This window comes from Zeus faber (assembly GCF_960531495.2).
Source record: "Zeus faber genome assembly, chromosome: 14".
In the NCBI taxonomy this organism is placed as follows: Eukaryota; Metazoa; Chordata; class Actinopteri; order Zeiformes; family Zeidae; genus Zeus; species Zeus faber.
This window is the reverse complement of record NC_137200.1, coordinates 18380904-18396515: the sequence shown is the minus strand read 5'-3', so window position 1 is coordinate 18396515 and position 15612 is coordinate 18380904. Positions and strand designations below refer to the sequence as shown.

The following is a 15612-nucleotide window of genomic DNA, read 5'->3' as shown; positions in this document are numbered from 1 at the left end:
AAAAAAACTCAAACTTTCAGACTTGACTGTAAAGTGGATTTTGGTTTTCCGCTGGGGAAACGCGGCTGAAAACACTGCGAGCTAGGGAAGCAAGTGTTCAATTTGCCCCTTTCTACTGGCCACGAACTGTACATTTTGGCAGTGTAATATTTTGTGTATTTTTCTATCGCACACTGCTTTCCCTCCATGTTACTTCCGCCTATTAACCGCGTTATAACTATTTGTGCTTGAATAAGAGAAAATTCGGCAACCTTTGAAACAAACACGCTGGGTGGTATCACCGTACTCAGCAGTGCACGTCCTTCACGCACCCAGCACAAGGCCATAGACTGACTAGCAGATAAACAGCCCGGGCCTGGGAGATTGCGACAATGGCCAAGTTCTAATCGCACTGGTCCCGCTACACCCGTACTCAAAAGTCGCCCAACCTGGAATTGACCGACTACCCTGGATCAGTGACCGAAGGTAACCTTGTCCAGCCGGCCGGCCGCCGCGCTGAAACCCTTTAACTCTTGCCAGCATCATGGAAAGAAGAAAGTCGAGGGAGGCGCTCTTACATCGTTGGTGTTGACGTGCCAGGCCATATCGCCATAGGAGACCAGCTGTCCGTTGACATAGCAACGGATCTCTGAGTTTCTCCAGCGGTTGTAGATGTGGACGATGCTGATCATATACCACTGAAACACAAACACATTTGGACAGAGCGCAGCGTTAATCACGACAACAAAGTCATCAGAACGCATGACTCATGAATGAACCCGAAGCACGACAAGGTGATCGACGGCTTACAACTAGGCATGTAGCGTTCTCCGTGAAAACCAATAACCCATGACTGGCTTTTTTAACTGGTTTTAAGATCATTACCACACTTGAGCATTTGGCTGGGGAGGAAATGCTGTACATCAAAAGGACAAGGCTTCCGACTGCCTGTCTGCCTCATCGGGGAATGCTCTGGCTTATTAGCCCGATATACAGTAAGAGGGTTAGGGCTAACACTGAGGATTAAAGTCAGTAAAAACTGATTCCCTTCCCCAGTCGCAACCCCCAATGCCTTCCCCATTCTCCACCTTAATATCTATCTCTGTTCTGGTGTGTGTGTGTGTGCGTGTGTGTGTGTGTGTGTGTGCGCGTGTGCGTGCGTGTGTGTGTGTGTGATTAGAAAGGCATCCTATCTCTGGTGTCTATATATGCCGCTTCCCAGGAGGGCTGGATGGGAGTCGCTTGCAGGACGATGAGGATAAGGGAGAAGAGGAGAGAATTCTGCTGGTGTCTGCAGAGCTGGCAAGTGGAGTTGACAAAGCCAAGATCATGCAACACACACACACCCACACCCACACCCACACACATACACACACACACACACACACACACTCGCACACAAGCATGCATGGCCAAAATGCTGTGATACATGGTGGACTTATTAATTGATCAAATGGAGCCACTGGGAGCACTGTGAGGAAGCTCACATATTCCACCGGCTCAGCACTTATTGTGGAGGGCCAGATTTTCGAGAGAGTGTGTGTGTGTGTGTGTGTGTGTGTGTGTGTGTGTGTGTGTGTGTGTGTATGTGTGTGTGTGTTTGTGTGTGTGTGTGTGTGTGTGTGTGTGTATATGTTTGTTTGTCAATGCATACACTGACACGCTCTAGTGTGTGTATATGTGTGTGTGTGTGTGTGTGTGTGTGTGTGTGTGTGTGTGTGTGTGTGTGTGTGTGTATATGTTTGTTTGTCAATGCATACACTGACACGCTCTAGTGTGTGTATATGTGTGTGTGTGTGTGTGTGTGTGTGTGTGTGTGTAGGACACAAAAGCAGAATGCTGACAGTGTGGTTCAAGGACAGGGTGTAGGTCTGAATTGACAGACCTTACCTATACTCAGACAGAGAGAGAGAGAGAGAGAGAGAAAATACTTGAACTGTGGTAAACCATACAAAACCATCCTGAACAAATACTTATACACACAATTATTTGTCGCATTTGTGCAACATCCATGTCCTTCTATGGGTGTTTGAGAGTATGTGTGTGTGTGTGTGTGTGTGCGCGTGTGTGTGTGTGTACATATACAGTATATTGTATTTGTGCCTTTTTTCATGTCTTACCTTGCGAGGCTGGAAGTCGTATTTCACGCAGTGCTGGAAGCCTTTTCCTTTCGACTTCAGTGACGTCACGATCAGACAGTTTCCCACAAAGTGAGCTGAGTAACCGATCCCTTTACTGGTGCGAAAACTAGTGGGAGGTGAGAGATGCACAAAAGCACAGCGTTAGGAGTCGCTGAACTCAGCTCGACTGAGAAAGACATTTCCATCATTTTTTCACCCGAGCTTTAATTTTATGTATACTGTATTTCCTCAAATATAAACCGGTAGTCAAATAAAAACCGGGCCTCTAATAAATGTCGGGGGCATGTTCTACAGAAACAAATAAAAGGCTGCCTCAAATAAAGACCGGGAGAAAAATTGATCATAGCTGCGGCCCTGTGCGGAGCTCCGCTCCCAAACAAAGCAAATAAAAACATTTTGTTTTTATTGTAGATCCATTTTAGTAGATCTAATTTACTCCATTTCCTGCTGCTGAGTAACAGATCGCAGATCGCTTCTTGGGGCAAACGTCCCACTCTGAGCGCTCTCCATCTCTAAGCAGGAAGTGGTGCGTTCGAGGCAAACTGGGAAAACTGTAATTCCCACGTCGGCCAAATACGATTTTTTTTTTTTTTTTTCATTTATTTTTAAATGAATGTTATAAATGTTACAATTTTATGACTTTTTTTCTTGATTTCCATCCAATCTGTCTTTTTTACAGTATGTTAAGCACTTTGAATTACATTTTTGAATTGCTTGCCAGAAAGGTGCTCGAGCAAAAAGTTGATGTGGATTCGATGTGACCACAGGTTTGAAACGGGGAAAATAACTTAATCCCCACCCTTCCCCGTTTCTTCCCATCTTCCCATCTTCCCATCTCCAATTTCCTTCCCACACGCCTAACCCCCAGGTAGAGCCGCGTCTCATGGCTAAGCTCCTCTGTCAAACAACAGTGAGCATTTCCCTTTTTTGAAAATAGCCCTGAACAGATCGCACACAAAGTGGGGCCTGGAGCGTGCTTCCGAGCTAAAAAATAATATAAAATAAAATAAATCCCTCTAAAGTGAAATCCCCGGTGTATGTTGAGAGCGCGTTCTGCTGCGTTATCGGCTGTCTGGCTGCGGAGGCCGCCGTACCAGATGCGGGGTTGCTCAAGTAGCAGCCGCAGCTGGGGGGAGATGATAAGACCAGGGCCAGAGAAAGAGGGTCCCCCCTCCAACCCCCCTCTTCTGCCTCCACCACCACCAAGCTCACCATGACAACCGGTTACTAAGGGAACAGGATTACACGCTCACTCTCTCCTCGATCAGAGCTCATCCCTGTAATGTCATTGGCAGAAAGTGAGGGATGTCCACCTAGTTAGGCCAGGCCATTCAGCGCGCTGTGGGGCTTCTCAACTCCAGATAACCACCACGCGAGTTCTCACACTGAAACGTCCGGGGAAGTTTGTCCATTGTAGCAGGGGAAGCCAAGGGCGGAACGGAAAAAAGGTGAGGGTTCAGAGGGGGGAGAGGTCTGGTTTTAGACGGGGAGCTGCAGAGGAGAGTTGCGCGATTAAATCGGAAGGTCGCCGAGGCAACGGGGGCACGGTGGCGCAGTGCATTGCACTGCTGCCTCACAGCAAGAAGCTCCTGGTTTTGATTCCCGCCTGGGGCGCTGTTGGCACCGTGCTCTGGCAGGTTATCTCCCAAATAGCCTTTCTGTGTGGAGTTTGCATGTTCTCCCCGTGCTCACATGGGGTTTCCTCCACCTAACGTCAGTCCGGACCCCCACCAAAAACATGCACACATCATCGCCTGACCAGTGATGGACACTCGTCACCAGGTCCCCGGGCGCGTCCACGAATGCTGCCCACTGCTCCTGGCTGTGCCCCCGGAGGAAGGACAAGCCAGGATGGGTTAAATGCAGAGGCCTCATTTCACCGGCCACCATCCAAAGCGTGTGTGTGCATGTGTTCTAGTGTGGTGCGTTGCGTGACAATTAAAGATTCTTCTTCTTCTTCAAACCGTTGATATGAGGCGTGTGTAGGTAGCGTTCTGCAGTCTCGCTCTGACTGTGACTCACCAGTAGAGATAGGGTTTGTCTTTGTCCACGTTGATATTGTTGAGCGGGTCTTGTCGGAACCAAGTATTGAGAGTGAATCCGTTCTGGTAAGGCCATTTAGCGATCGGCGGCAACGCTATAGCCTGGAAGAGAGCGTTCCAAACACAACATAACCTGAAACCAGTCGTTGCATATAGCGATACGGCAATGGATTTGTAATTACTGACGAATGAATTGATTGTGGTGATTTTGTCGGATGTTTAATTAGGATGAACAAATATCATACAAATCTATTAGTGAAACTAATAACGAACTAAAGTTTCTCAGAAGAGATATACAATGTGTGTGTGTGTGTGTGTGTGTGTGTGAGTGTGCGCGTCTCACCGCTGCACTTCGCCCAGGGAAGTTGAAGAAAGTGTCAGGACCGTGTCTCTGAGGCATCTGGTTCAAAACCGACAACAGTTTGATAGCATGTCTTGGCTAGAGGAGAGGAAGGAAGGGAGGGAGGGAAGGAAGATGGAAGGAAGGGAGGAAGGGAGGGAGGGAGGGAGGGAAGGATAGAAGGAAGGAAGGAAGGAAGGAAGGGAGGGTGTGAGGCAGGCAGGGAGGGAGGGGAAGAAGGAAGGAATGAGGGAGGGAAGAAGGAAGGAAGAAAGGGAAGGGGGGAAGGAAGGAAGGAAGGAAAGGAGGCAGAGAGGAAGGAACGAATGGAGAAAGGCAGGAAGGGGGGGAAGGAAGAAAGGAAAGATGGAAGGAAGGAAGAAAGGGAGGGAGGGAGGAAGGAAGGAAGGAAGGAAGGAAGAGAGGGAGGGAGGGAAGGAGAAAGGAAGGGGGGGGAGAAAGGAAGGAAGGTAGGGAGAGAGAAAGGGAGGGAGCAAGTACTAGTTATTCCGCGTGCACAGTGGAGAGAATATGTAAAAACCACGGCATGACATCATGGCTCTGCTGGAGCTCTGCTGGATCAATAGCTCTTCCATCACCTACGCCCACACCGACAACAGCTGATCAATACAATGGCAACCCCTAATCGATCTGTCTCTGGAGACGGCTGCGGGTGAGGGCGAAATTGGGCGCGACGGGGAGAAAAAAACAAAAAAAGGGGGGGAGGAAGGTAGGGTGTGTGAAAGACAAGAGAGAGAAATGGAGGAACAGCAGGGATTGCAACGGCTGGTTTGGACCGATGAGAGGTGCCGGGGTCCTGGAGGCGGAGGTGACGTGACGGAGCTGAACGACCCGAGGCCCTTTATAAACCATCGGAGGAAGCGGATGAGGGCAAAGCCCGAAAAGCAGTAGATATCACCGGAATAAAGACCGGAATCCCATGACAACAGCGACAAAGTTATGGTGACACTTCTTGGTTTGTTCTCCACAAAGTAAGGCTTCTGGGAATCCAAGCCGATGGAAAGCATTGGGAACATTTGGAATCCACACTTCTAACATTTGCCAAACAATTTGCATATGCCAATGCAAATGAACATGCAAATATATTTGCATGTGTCAGTTTTGGACCAGTTATTGTTCCAAATATAATTTCCACTGGTGTAGGGCAGGATACAGCCAGAGCGGCCACTGGGTTGCTGGTTGTCATGTTGTCGGGCAAAGTAAAAAAAAAGTACTGTCCCCCTTTTCAGAAAAGCTGTTCCAGTAAGACGCGTGAAAATGTTCTAATTTTGTGCACAACAAAAAAAAAAGAAAAAGCGGAATAAAAAAAAGAACTGGAATCATTCTGAAGTGAGAGGCGTGTTTCCTGCTCAGAGGGAAACAAAGAGGGAGGACCGCGCATGACGGAGCCTGTCCGCCCTTGTCTGCCCCGGCTCGCACTTTGGCTGAAAGTTCAAATAAAAAGTGGATCGATATGAAAGTTTAGATTTTTTTCCTATTGAATGGAAGTCTTTGTTTGGGGTTTGGTGCTTGTAGGCAGGAAGCCGGTGAGGACTTGGATATGGGTCAGCGCCGCACCAGACATTGGTCTGGTGATTGAGTTGCGGCTCCAGGTTATTACATATATATAACGATAGAATGAAAATACAAATATCTAATAGGAATGAAGGGCCAGCGCATATCGGGTGTCCAGCCCAGTACGATTGATCCGAGGCACATCTACATTTGCATCTAAAGTAAGGACAAATTTGGGTATGAGCATATTGGTGGATCCCGAACTACTGCTTCAAACGTGCATAATGACGACTTGAGCACAGAGCGCTGTTTGTGAATGAAGCCCCATGCGTTCACATATACATATGTATATATATATATATATATGTGTGTGTGTATATCCTGTATATATGTATATGTGAATGTAGTATGTGAACATAGTACATGAACATAGTATGAATGTAGTACACACATAAACACATGTAGTACACACATGTAGTACACATATAAACATATATATATATATATTTATATATACATACATATACAGTATATATGTGTGTGTGTACTACATTCATACTACGTTCACGTACTATGTCCACATACTAAATTCACGCATACATATATACAGGATATACACACATATACATGTGTATTTATGAATATCTGTATATATATACACACACACACACACATAGGATGGGTAAATGCAGAGAAATGCATTTCCTTGCCTCAGTACTTGTTCTCTGTGTCATGACAATTGGTTGAATCTAATCCAATCTTATCGAAAATATATATGTATGTGTATATATATGTATATATATACACATACACATATATACACATACATACATATATATATACACATACATATTCTGCATATATACTGTATGTATATATATACACACGCACATATATATGTACAGTATATACACATGTGTACTGTATATATATATATGTATACAGTATATACTGTATATATACACACTCTGAGCACACACACAGACACACACACACACACACACAGACACACACACAAATGTTCACAAATCACCACAACTCACCCAGATGCCATTGTCCCCCCTCAGCATACTGAAGAGCAGTTTGAGCTCCCTGACTGTGATGCTGTAGCTGGCCATCACTCCTAGCATGTCGACCAGCAGGTCTAGGGCGAGAGACAGAGACAGAAAGTTGTTAACACCTCGATGTGAGTGTGTATGTGCCTGCACGTCGCTCAACCAGCATATACTGCAAAGAGGCGCTGGGCAGAAGGTTGGCGGGATGATTCTCCTGATTTAAAAGCCAGGTGGCCGCTGGTGGCCATGGGGGTGATCGACGTCAATTTCACCAAAGCGCTGATCCCTCCCAATGCTCCGAGAAACCCAGACGATCACTCTACATGCCACCGTGCACACAGTACAACGATTTGCACAAAAGCCTTGTTGCACGCACTCATTAAGTTGGGGTTCCCACCACCGTTGCGCTATCGCCTATTCTGGTCTACGCGAGGAGTAAAGACTGATAATGTGCCGGCAGCCAGTACAGATCAGTGTGGGAAGAGCGCGGCGCTGTCCATTCAGAGGCGGGCAAACTGTTTACAAAGGCCGCTCTTCCGAGTCGGGTCTGCCGGATATGAATAGTCTTCCCACTGTATTGGATTAGCTGGAGCCCCGCCACATGGCTTCAAAGCAGAAGGCAAAGCACACAAGCAATATATATCACGTTCCAGATTTCACAATCCGCCCCTCCCCACCCCCCCGGGTCAGTTTTCTGTGCGCTCGATCCACGTAGTTCGTTTTAAAAAGTTGCTTTCCAAGCACTGCGAGCGGGAAGTTCAAAGACTGTGGTAACTGCGTTAGGATGACTCCCACTACGTTGTTGTGCTGAGCTGAGGCTGGGCGTGGCGAAAAGAGGTTTTGGAAACCAAGCGGTTGACTTTTGTTAACCGACGCTTAGGCTGACAGCGTGCGCCTTTCTTTGATGCCAGATATATCAAGTGAAAGCTCATGGAGTGCTTTCTATCTATTAAAAAAAAAAAAAAAAAAAAAAATTGGAAGAAAAAAAAAACAAGAGTAAATCATACGGTACAAACACTTGGTTTTATTTTGGACTCACTGACGCTGCAGATATAAACCACTCAGGTATCTAAATTTGGCATCAAATGCCACAGAATGTTTTGATACTCTAGGTATTGATGCAACTGGGTCGATCCTATAAAAACGCTGGCGGGACGAAGGAAAGGATAATGCTGGTGAAGCGAGGCTCACGGCAACCGTACCAACGCACGGTGTCATCGCCAGGGATCTCATGATATTATCGCGATCCGTACGATAATATTGTGAAACTTTTATGTTTTGCGATGCATCAAATTTTGCAATACGATACTGCTAAATATTGCAATATATTATTAATTTCCTTCACAGGCCTCTGAGGTCCCCAAAACATGCTTTTGAATTTTTTTTCTGCTGAAAATGCCACTCAGATTATGCATTTGAGCCATTCTAACATGCGTCCATTCCACCCTGTGGAAAAAATGGGCTGTTTCAGTGGGAGGAGCCACCCTCCTGAGGCCCCTAGTTCTGGGAGCCAATGAGGCTTGAGCACAAGGTCCGGGTTCTGTGAGCCAATGGGGTTTGAGCATGGCTTCCGGGTTTCATTGTATTTACTTCGGGATCTTCACCTATCTCATCTCATGGGTCCACCAAAATCGATTTCTGAACAAATTTGAGGTGAGAAATAAGCAAGTTGCTGAATCTTCACTCAAATTAGATATACAAGACCTCATTTAAAAGTTAATTCCAACTTCAGTCGCCGTGCTCCAAGCTTGTGGGAGACACGGACTCCGCACCGGGGCTCTCGCACGTGGGGATTTTTTGTTTCATTGGAAACGTTGAAAAAAAAAAAAATTATAATAGAATAAATACATCTACAATAAAAACACACTGTTTTTATTGGTTTCGCTCGTGCACACAGAGAATGGAGTGGAGCAGATGACCATATAAAGAAATCTGTAACCAGCAGACGAGAGAGTAGGGTAAAACTTTGGAAACAGAGCGTTCAGAGGGGTCGCAAGTCTGAGCGTTTTGTTTTTATCATTAGTTTACCTCATTGTTTGACACTTTGGCCACGTCTAATATGAACATCCCACATATACATGATATATATGACAGAAAATAAGGAAAAGCATAACAGGTCCCCTTTAAAAGAGTGTCCAACTTTAGGAATCTTGCCAACACAGTATTGTGTATGAATAATATGATCGCTGACGACACGATTTTCGCTGCTCTAACGCTCGAATTGACCTCCTGGGATTGATAAGAAGCTACTATGTCGTCAGATTTCCTCTGTTTGTCTCATGATTTGGACGTGTTGAGAACCTTAAATGACTCAAGCCGTTGCGCCGTTGACGGCCAACTTTTTGGAGACGCTGCGAAAACACCGGTGCGGACCGAAAACGTTTTCAGCGAGCAGGCATCTTAAAAGGGATACCCCACTTTTTAGGCAAATTGATACTTTTTGTTTTCTGTGCCAGATTCGGACGAGAATTTTTCCTGCGTGTCTAGTACAGACATAGCGACGGGCTGCATGTTCAGTGTGTAAGCTCAATGCAAGGCCGCAGAGCCAAGATCCTGTGAAAGTTCCCCTGAAAAAACTGGATCATCCCTTTAAAACTGCACCAATTCTATGTTGCTCTAATTCTGTGATAAGGGGAATTTAAAGTGGCTTTGCATTTATTTAATTTGAGGGTCTTTCTGTCTCCCTACAGTATATGGACTTAATGTAAAATTATATACAGTATACCACCGCATCCTTCTGTACCTCATTATATACACATATTGTCTCGAATGTTTTTTTTTTTTTTTTTTTTTTTTCAAAGTGGGAAAAAAAATGGCCTCACCTGCGATCATGTCGTCCACGGAGCTCATCTTGAGCAGCACCTGCTGGATCAGGCCGACCTCGGTGCTGGTCTGCAGGTTGCGTACGCTCTTGCGCAGGATGGCGGTGAACATGCTCCAGATCTCTGCCTGGCACGTCACCTCGCAGTGGGACAGCAACTCCACCATGCAGCCGATGCTCTCCGCCTCCTGGATGATGAAGTTCATCTCCAGGTCGAACTCGCCGCCCACCAGCTGGTCCCGGGGCGTGACGGAGGGGGAAAGAGGGAAGGGTAGGGGTGAGAGAAGTGGAGCGTTCAACTTTCGGGCCGGCGAGGCGGGCGAGTGTTGTTTTCCCACTTCCCGACAGTCTTTCACTCTCTCAGATTCGAGGAGAGCACACTGTTCCGCGAATTCAACAGATATGAAAAACATCCGCCCTTGGGATTTTCGCTCAGACAGCTCCGTGCGTGCGCACCCCGCACACCCCTTTTCAGGGACGCACCGGCAGACAGTCATAGCCGGGGCAATTTAAGAGGATGCTCAAGTGCTTCTCCGGCTCCGCGGCTGAAAGGGTGAAAGGCAGACCCCCCCCCCCCCCGCGCATAGAGAAGGTCGTTTCCGAGGTTTGGACGGGAGTCGCCGCACGAGGTCAGAGCAGCCGCCAAATGGACAAATGGAATTGTTTGTGGTCCCATTTTAGCCACATACGTACAGCAAATACATCTATCCACACATATTATATACAGTAGGTATGGGAGGTTCAGCAAATTCACTGTTGCTTTCCATACATGTTTGATACAGCAAGATAGATAGACAGACAGACAGACAGACAGACAGACAGACAGACAGACAGACAGACAGACAGACAGATAGATCAGGACACAGATTAGACCTAATCTTAGACATGAGCCGCGTTTCCGCCACAGGAACTTTCCCCCCGGGTACTGGGAACCTTTGGAGGAACTCAGTACGTTTCCAGCGCAGGGACCAGAGTCTACATTTAGTCCCAGGAACCAAAAAGTCCCTGCTCGAAGGGAAAATCTGGAGCAGCACACTGACTGCATGGAAAGTTCGTGTTATGTTCTGAAATGTTCCGTTTGTACAAAAGAACGGAAGATCAACCGTTTGCCTTTTTTTGTGAATAAAATACCGAAAACCAAAGAAACGACTATATATGTATGAACACACTAAGGCTACGTTCACAACGCAAGCCTTAGTGCTCAATTCGGATATATTGCTCAAATCCGATTTTTCTGTTTGGCTGTTTTTTAAATGACATTATTGACAATAGTGGAAAAAAAAGAAAAAAAAAAAAAGGGATTAAATATGACGTTATTTTTTACATCTCGATATCAGATTCCAGTGAACGCTGTCGTAGGGAGCTAAACACAGCAGGCAAATGCACCGCGACCCGGCGCGGTCCGCGGCCCGGTGTTTGCCGGGCGGCGGGGGGCCGTGTGCCTTGGCTCGAGCCCGCGGATGAAACCTTCACATCCAGACAGGGGCACGGTGCTTTTTTTGTTTCGTTCAATAAGGAAATTTTGTAAAAAATAAAAATAAAAACACAATGTACGCCCCGAACGCTCCCTCAGAGGACACACACACACACACAATTTTAGATCTGGTGCTATTCATAAAACGCGGGGGAGCCTGGGTGCTCCCTCGCCGGGTCGGTCTATTCATCAATTTATTTATCATTATAAATAAATACATTTGTAGCAAAAAAATCAGGCCTGTATCCGATTTAAGACCACATGTGAAAGGCCTTAAATTGAAAAGATCAGATTCCATGTGATTGGTGCTGTTCACACTGTCATGAAAAAAACAGATCTGAGTCACATAAGAGCAAAAAAAAAAGTGTTTTGTTTTTTCAATATGGTTCAAACTTTAATTTCCATAATCTTCACGGGCCTTTAGACCGCAGAGGAAACGCAGACAACAGCGGGCTGAAGGAACCTTTTAGTTCCTTGAAAAAAGTTCCCGGGACCAAAAGTTCCGGGTGGATGAGATGGAAACGCGGCTAGATAAGAACTGGTCATTGTATTGTAACCGCTATGTTGACAAATTTGACCAAATTGACGAGAAAAATGACTAAAACTGAAGACATTTCCTGTATATTTTCATTTTATTATAGCTTGTTTTCTCAGTACAACAATATAGTTTCCGTTATTTTTGATTTTTTTTTCCTGCCTAGTTTTAACTAAAATGGTTTGTTCACACCTAGTTTAAGTTTTTCGTTTGGTTTTAGTTCACTGTACAGGGATGCAAACACATGTACGGTGAAAAAAGGTCTGAAATATACTTATGGTGGGAGCCGGCGCTTTTCCGGGTGCCATGAACGCATCACTTCCGACGCGCATCACAGTTTTCCGAGCCCGTGAACGCAGCATCGCTTTGGAGCGCTTCCCACGTCTAACGTAATATGGGAAAACGGAGTCCTCGTGTTAATCTATCGCGGATGGCGTCGTTCTCTCTCAGAGTACGTAAATGGGTCGCCAAGAACAAACAAAAGGAAACTTACTCTTTGGATCGGTTCAGTTTACAAATAAAAGGGAGTGTTTTTATTGGTATTTATGTGCAGTTTAAGTGAAGCGTGCGTTGCAATTAGGGAGAATAATGAGCGGTTCAGTCAGTTCCTCTGTAATAAAATGCTGAGCAGGACATAACTTCAACCCCCGTCTCCTGTCTCGGCATGGAACGGTCCGACAGAGCAGCTTTTTCTCCTCCGCCGCTTTTGTCGGTTTAACCACCAGGAACAGCAATTCCTCTTCGGCGTCAACAAGCCGCCGGTGCCCCGCGCGCAGCCATGTTTGTGGTTGAACGCTCTTCTTCGTTTACTACTTCCTGCTTCGCACGCCACTTCCTCTCCACGGCCACCCGCAGTTTCTGAGAATACGGCAACGGAGAACGAGCCAGATGTAAAGCCCGGCGCTCTCTGCGCGGCGCCCCGCCCGCTCAAAGGTATAACCCGGGCTTAAGTGAAGGCTGGGCAGAGGCAGGTTTATCTTTGGATTAATGGACGTGGGGCCTCCAGCTCGACCTTGACGACAGAGGAAATGGATCATCTGGACTAAGACCAGCACCAAGAGCCGACAGAAGGAGCCCACTAGTCCTTCATCACCTTAGTGTAGGACTTCCTCGTGTAGAATTCATCATGTTTAATTAAGCAACATCTCAGAAAGGCGTTTTTACAAGATTATCTCAGCCCTGATTTAGATGAAACCCTGTTAAGGGTTCAGAGGTCAAATTGCTTGTGGTTGATTCACATACAGTATGAGTGTCAAGGGCGAAATCACATGACGTAATCTTGATGTTGGTACAGTAGCACCAATGGACAGGACAAACAGAGAGCGGGGAAAGAGAGGGAGAGAGGAAGCGCTCACGGCACTGTAGAGGAACTCTTTAGTGCCCATGTCACGCTGCATTAGCTGGAGCTCTCTCATTAGCGGAGCGGAGGATTCATCACGCCGGCTTCTCATCGACACACCGAGTCACGGCTTCCACCAAACCTTTTCCAGCCGGAGCCGTGGCCAAGCAGGCTCTCCTCCCCTCCCCCTATTCTACTCTCCTTCTCCTGCTCTCTTCCCCTCTCATCCTCTCCTCTCTTCTCCCATGTTGTTGTCACCACAAGATTGATCAGGGATAGACAAAGGCTTTTCTGCCATAGTTTAACACCTATCACTCTGTAAACCTTCTATATTACATCCCCTACACACACACACACACACACAGACACACACACACACACACACACACACACACACACAATCACCACCTCTCACTCTTCTCCTGCCAACCTCACTCTCTCTCCCCCACCCTCTCAGACGCGCCACTCCCTCCCTCCTCCGAGGGAAGTGAATTGATCCGGCGGTGCTCTCTGTGAACCCATTAGCGGAGATTAGAATGAACCCCTGAAAGAGGGGATGGAATAAAGGAGAGGAAGAATTAATCTCCCCCCCATACGCCAGTCCTCTGAGATTTCCAATTACAGGGCCAACTGGTGGCCGCACCATCCATACAATGGTCCATACAACCATACATACAACCGTCCATACAACCATCCATACAACCATCCATACAACCATCCATACAACGGTCCATACAACCGTCTATACAACCTTCCATACAACTGTCCATACAACCATATATACAACCTTCCATACAACCATCCATTCAACCCCCCTGTCCGCCACATGCTTGATGCACCATGGGGGGCTGGTGCACACACACGCAGATATTCAGATGCACACACACGCACACAACCACGCACACACACACACACACACACACACCCACAGAGCATACTGTACGAACACAAGCATAATCTCTCTCTGTGCTTACGTTACCCGCCCCGAGTGCCGAAATAAGGGTGGGGAGGGTGATGCAAACGCCAGCAACACACAACAGAGGTGGAGGAGGGAAGCATATCACAGAGAGAGAGAGAGAGAGAGAGAAATCCCCAGATAAGTGCCTAAATCTGTCCTCCACCAGTAGTAGTGCCTGGAAAGACAACCAAAAGATTGAAGGGTGTAGAGACTGCCAAGCAAGGAAGCCGCTTGGTCCAAGAACACCAGGAAGAGACAGAAGAGAAAGATGGAAAGAGTTAATAAGAAATAATCAATAGAGAAAACATTATTTTCCTTGTACTTAAGAGTGGAATATGGGTTTTTAGTATGTTTGTTATGTGTACTTTTCTGTTAGGAAAAGGGCTGCAAATGTACATAATTGCCCTTCATTGACAAAAAAAGACGCACGCACGCACGCACAAAAACACACACACACACACACACACACACACACACACACACACACACACACACACACACACACACACACACTTATATTCACAAATTCCCCTGGGCTTACAACATACAACAATTGTAGTATGATGACAATAAAGACATATTACATTGTTGTAAAACTCACTAAGCACATGAATTGGGTCCATGCCAGCCAGTCACACACACACACACACACACACACACACACACACGCCTAAGGGTAAAGTCCTTGGATGGGGGGCTTTGACGGAGGCACAGACGCCCCCTCGGGGGTAATGCAAGCAGTGACCTCACTGTCTTCTTGGCAACCGCCTTTCAGACGTTTGTTTTGGCGACGGTGCGGCAGCGACTGCTCCCCAAGTGTGTCGATGGCGTTCCGCACGTCCCCTTTCACAAACCGTCAACGGGGAAAACCAAGAGGCCGCGCCGTCCGCAGGTCAATTTGTTCCTCAGGAGGCGGACACCCTCGTTCTACCGATCAACATCACCGCCTCGGAGAGGTAAATCTGAGGATATTTAGGATTCAGAGTGCGTGTCCGTGGGCGCCCGAGAGAAAGAGAGAGCGCGTGCGCGAGAGAGAGAGAGAGAGAGAGAGATAGAGAGAGAAAGAGAGAGAGCGCAAGCGTCCCTGTCCAATTATACAATAATTTAGTGAGATAATTGGCGGGTGATTGGTGACATAACTTTGAGTCCGGCTTGGATCTCTTTTAAATCAACTTCTCCATGAGAGACATTCTGCAACTATAAATGGAGAATGGTGTGCTTCCGTCTCGGTTTTTAGGGTCCTCTCTGCTGCCGCTCGATACCTGACCCTTCAACTGTGTAAAATACAGCAGCAATGGATAGAGATCGGGGTAGGGATAACGTTATCTCGCATATAAAAGGGACTCTGCTTGCGTAGGCTTTTCCGTACGGACGATTCAACTGGTTCACCGTCCAATCGCTCGCTACTAGTGA

The 15612-nt window shown here is 46.8% G+C and overlaps 1 protein-coding gene across 2 annotated transcripts in view; it reads right to left on the bottom strand.

Moving 5' to 3' along the window:
- nbeaa (neurobeachin a) overlaps positions 1–15612 on the bottom strand; it is a gene marked incomplete at its 5' end in the record, with an annotated part of 127136 nt that overhangs the window by 77297 nt on the left and 34227 nt on the right. For both annotated transcript variants that reach the window (XM_080013338.1, XM_080013339.1), the window contains 6 exons: positions 558–677; positions 2100–2226; positions 4143–4264; positions 4506–4601; positions 7061–7161; positions 9895–10126. In XM_080013338.1, the coding sequence (XP_079869464.1) occupies positions 558–677; positions 2100–2226; positions 4143–4264; positions 4506–4601; positions 7061–7161; positions 9895–10126 (798 nt within the window). The remainder of the gene's footprint in view (positions 1–557; positions 678–2099; positions 2227–4142; positions 4265–4505; positions 4602–7060; positions 7162–9894; positions 10127–15612) is intronic.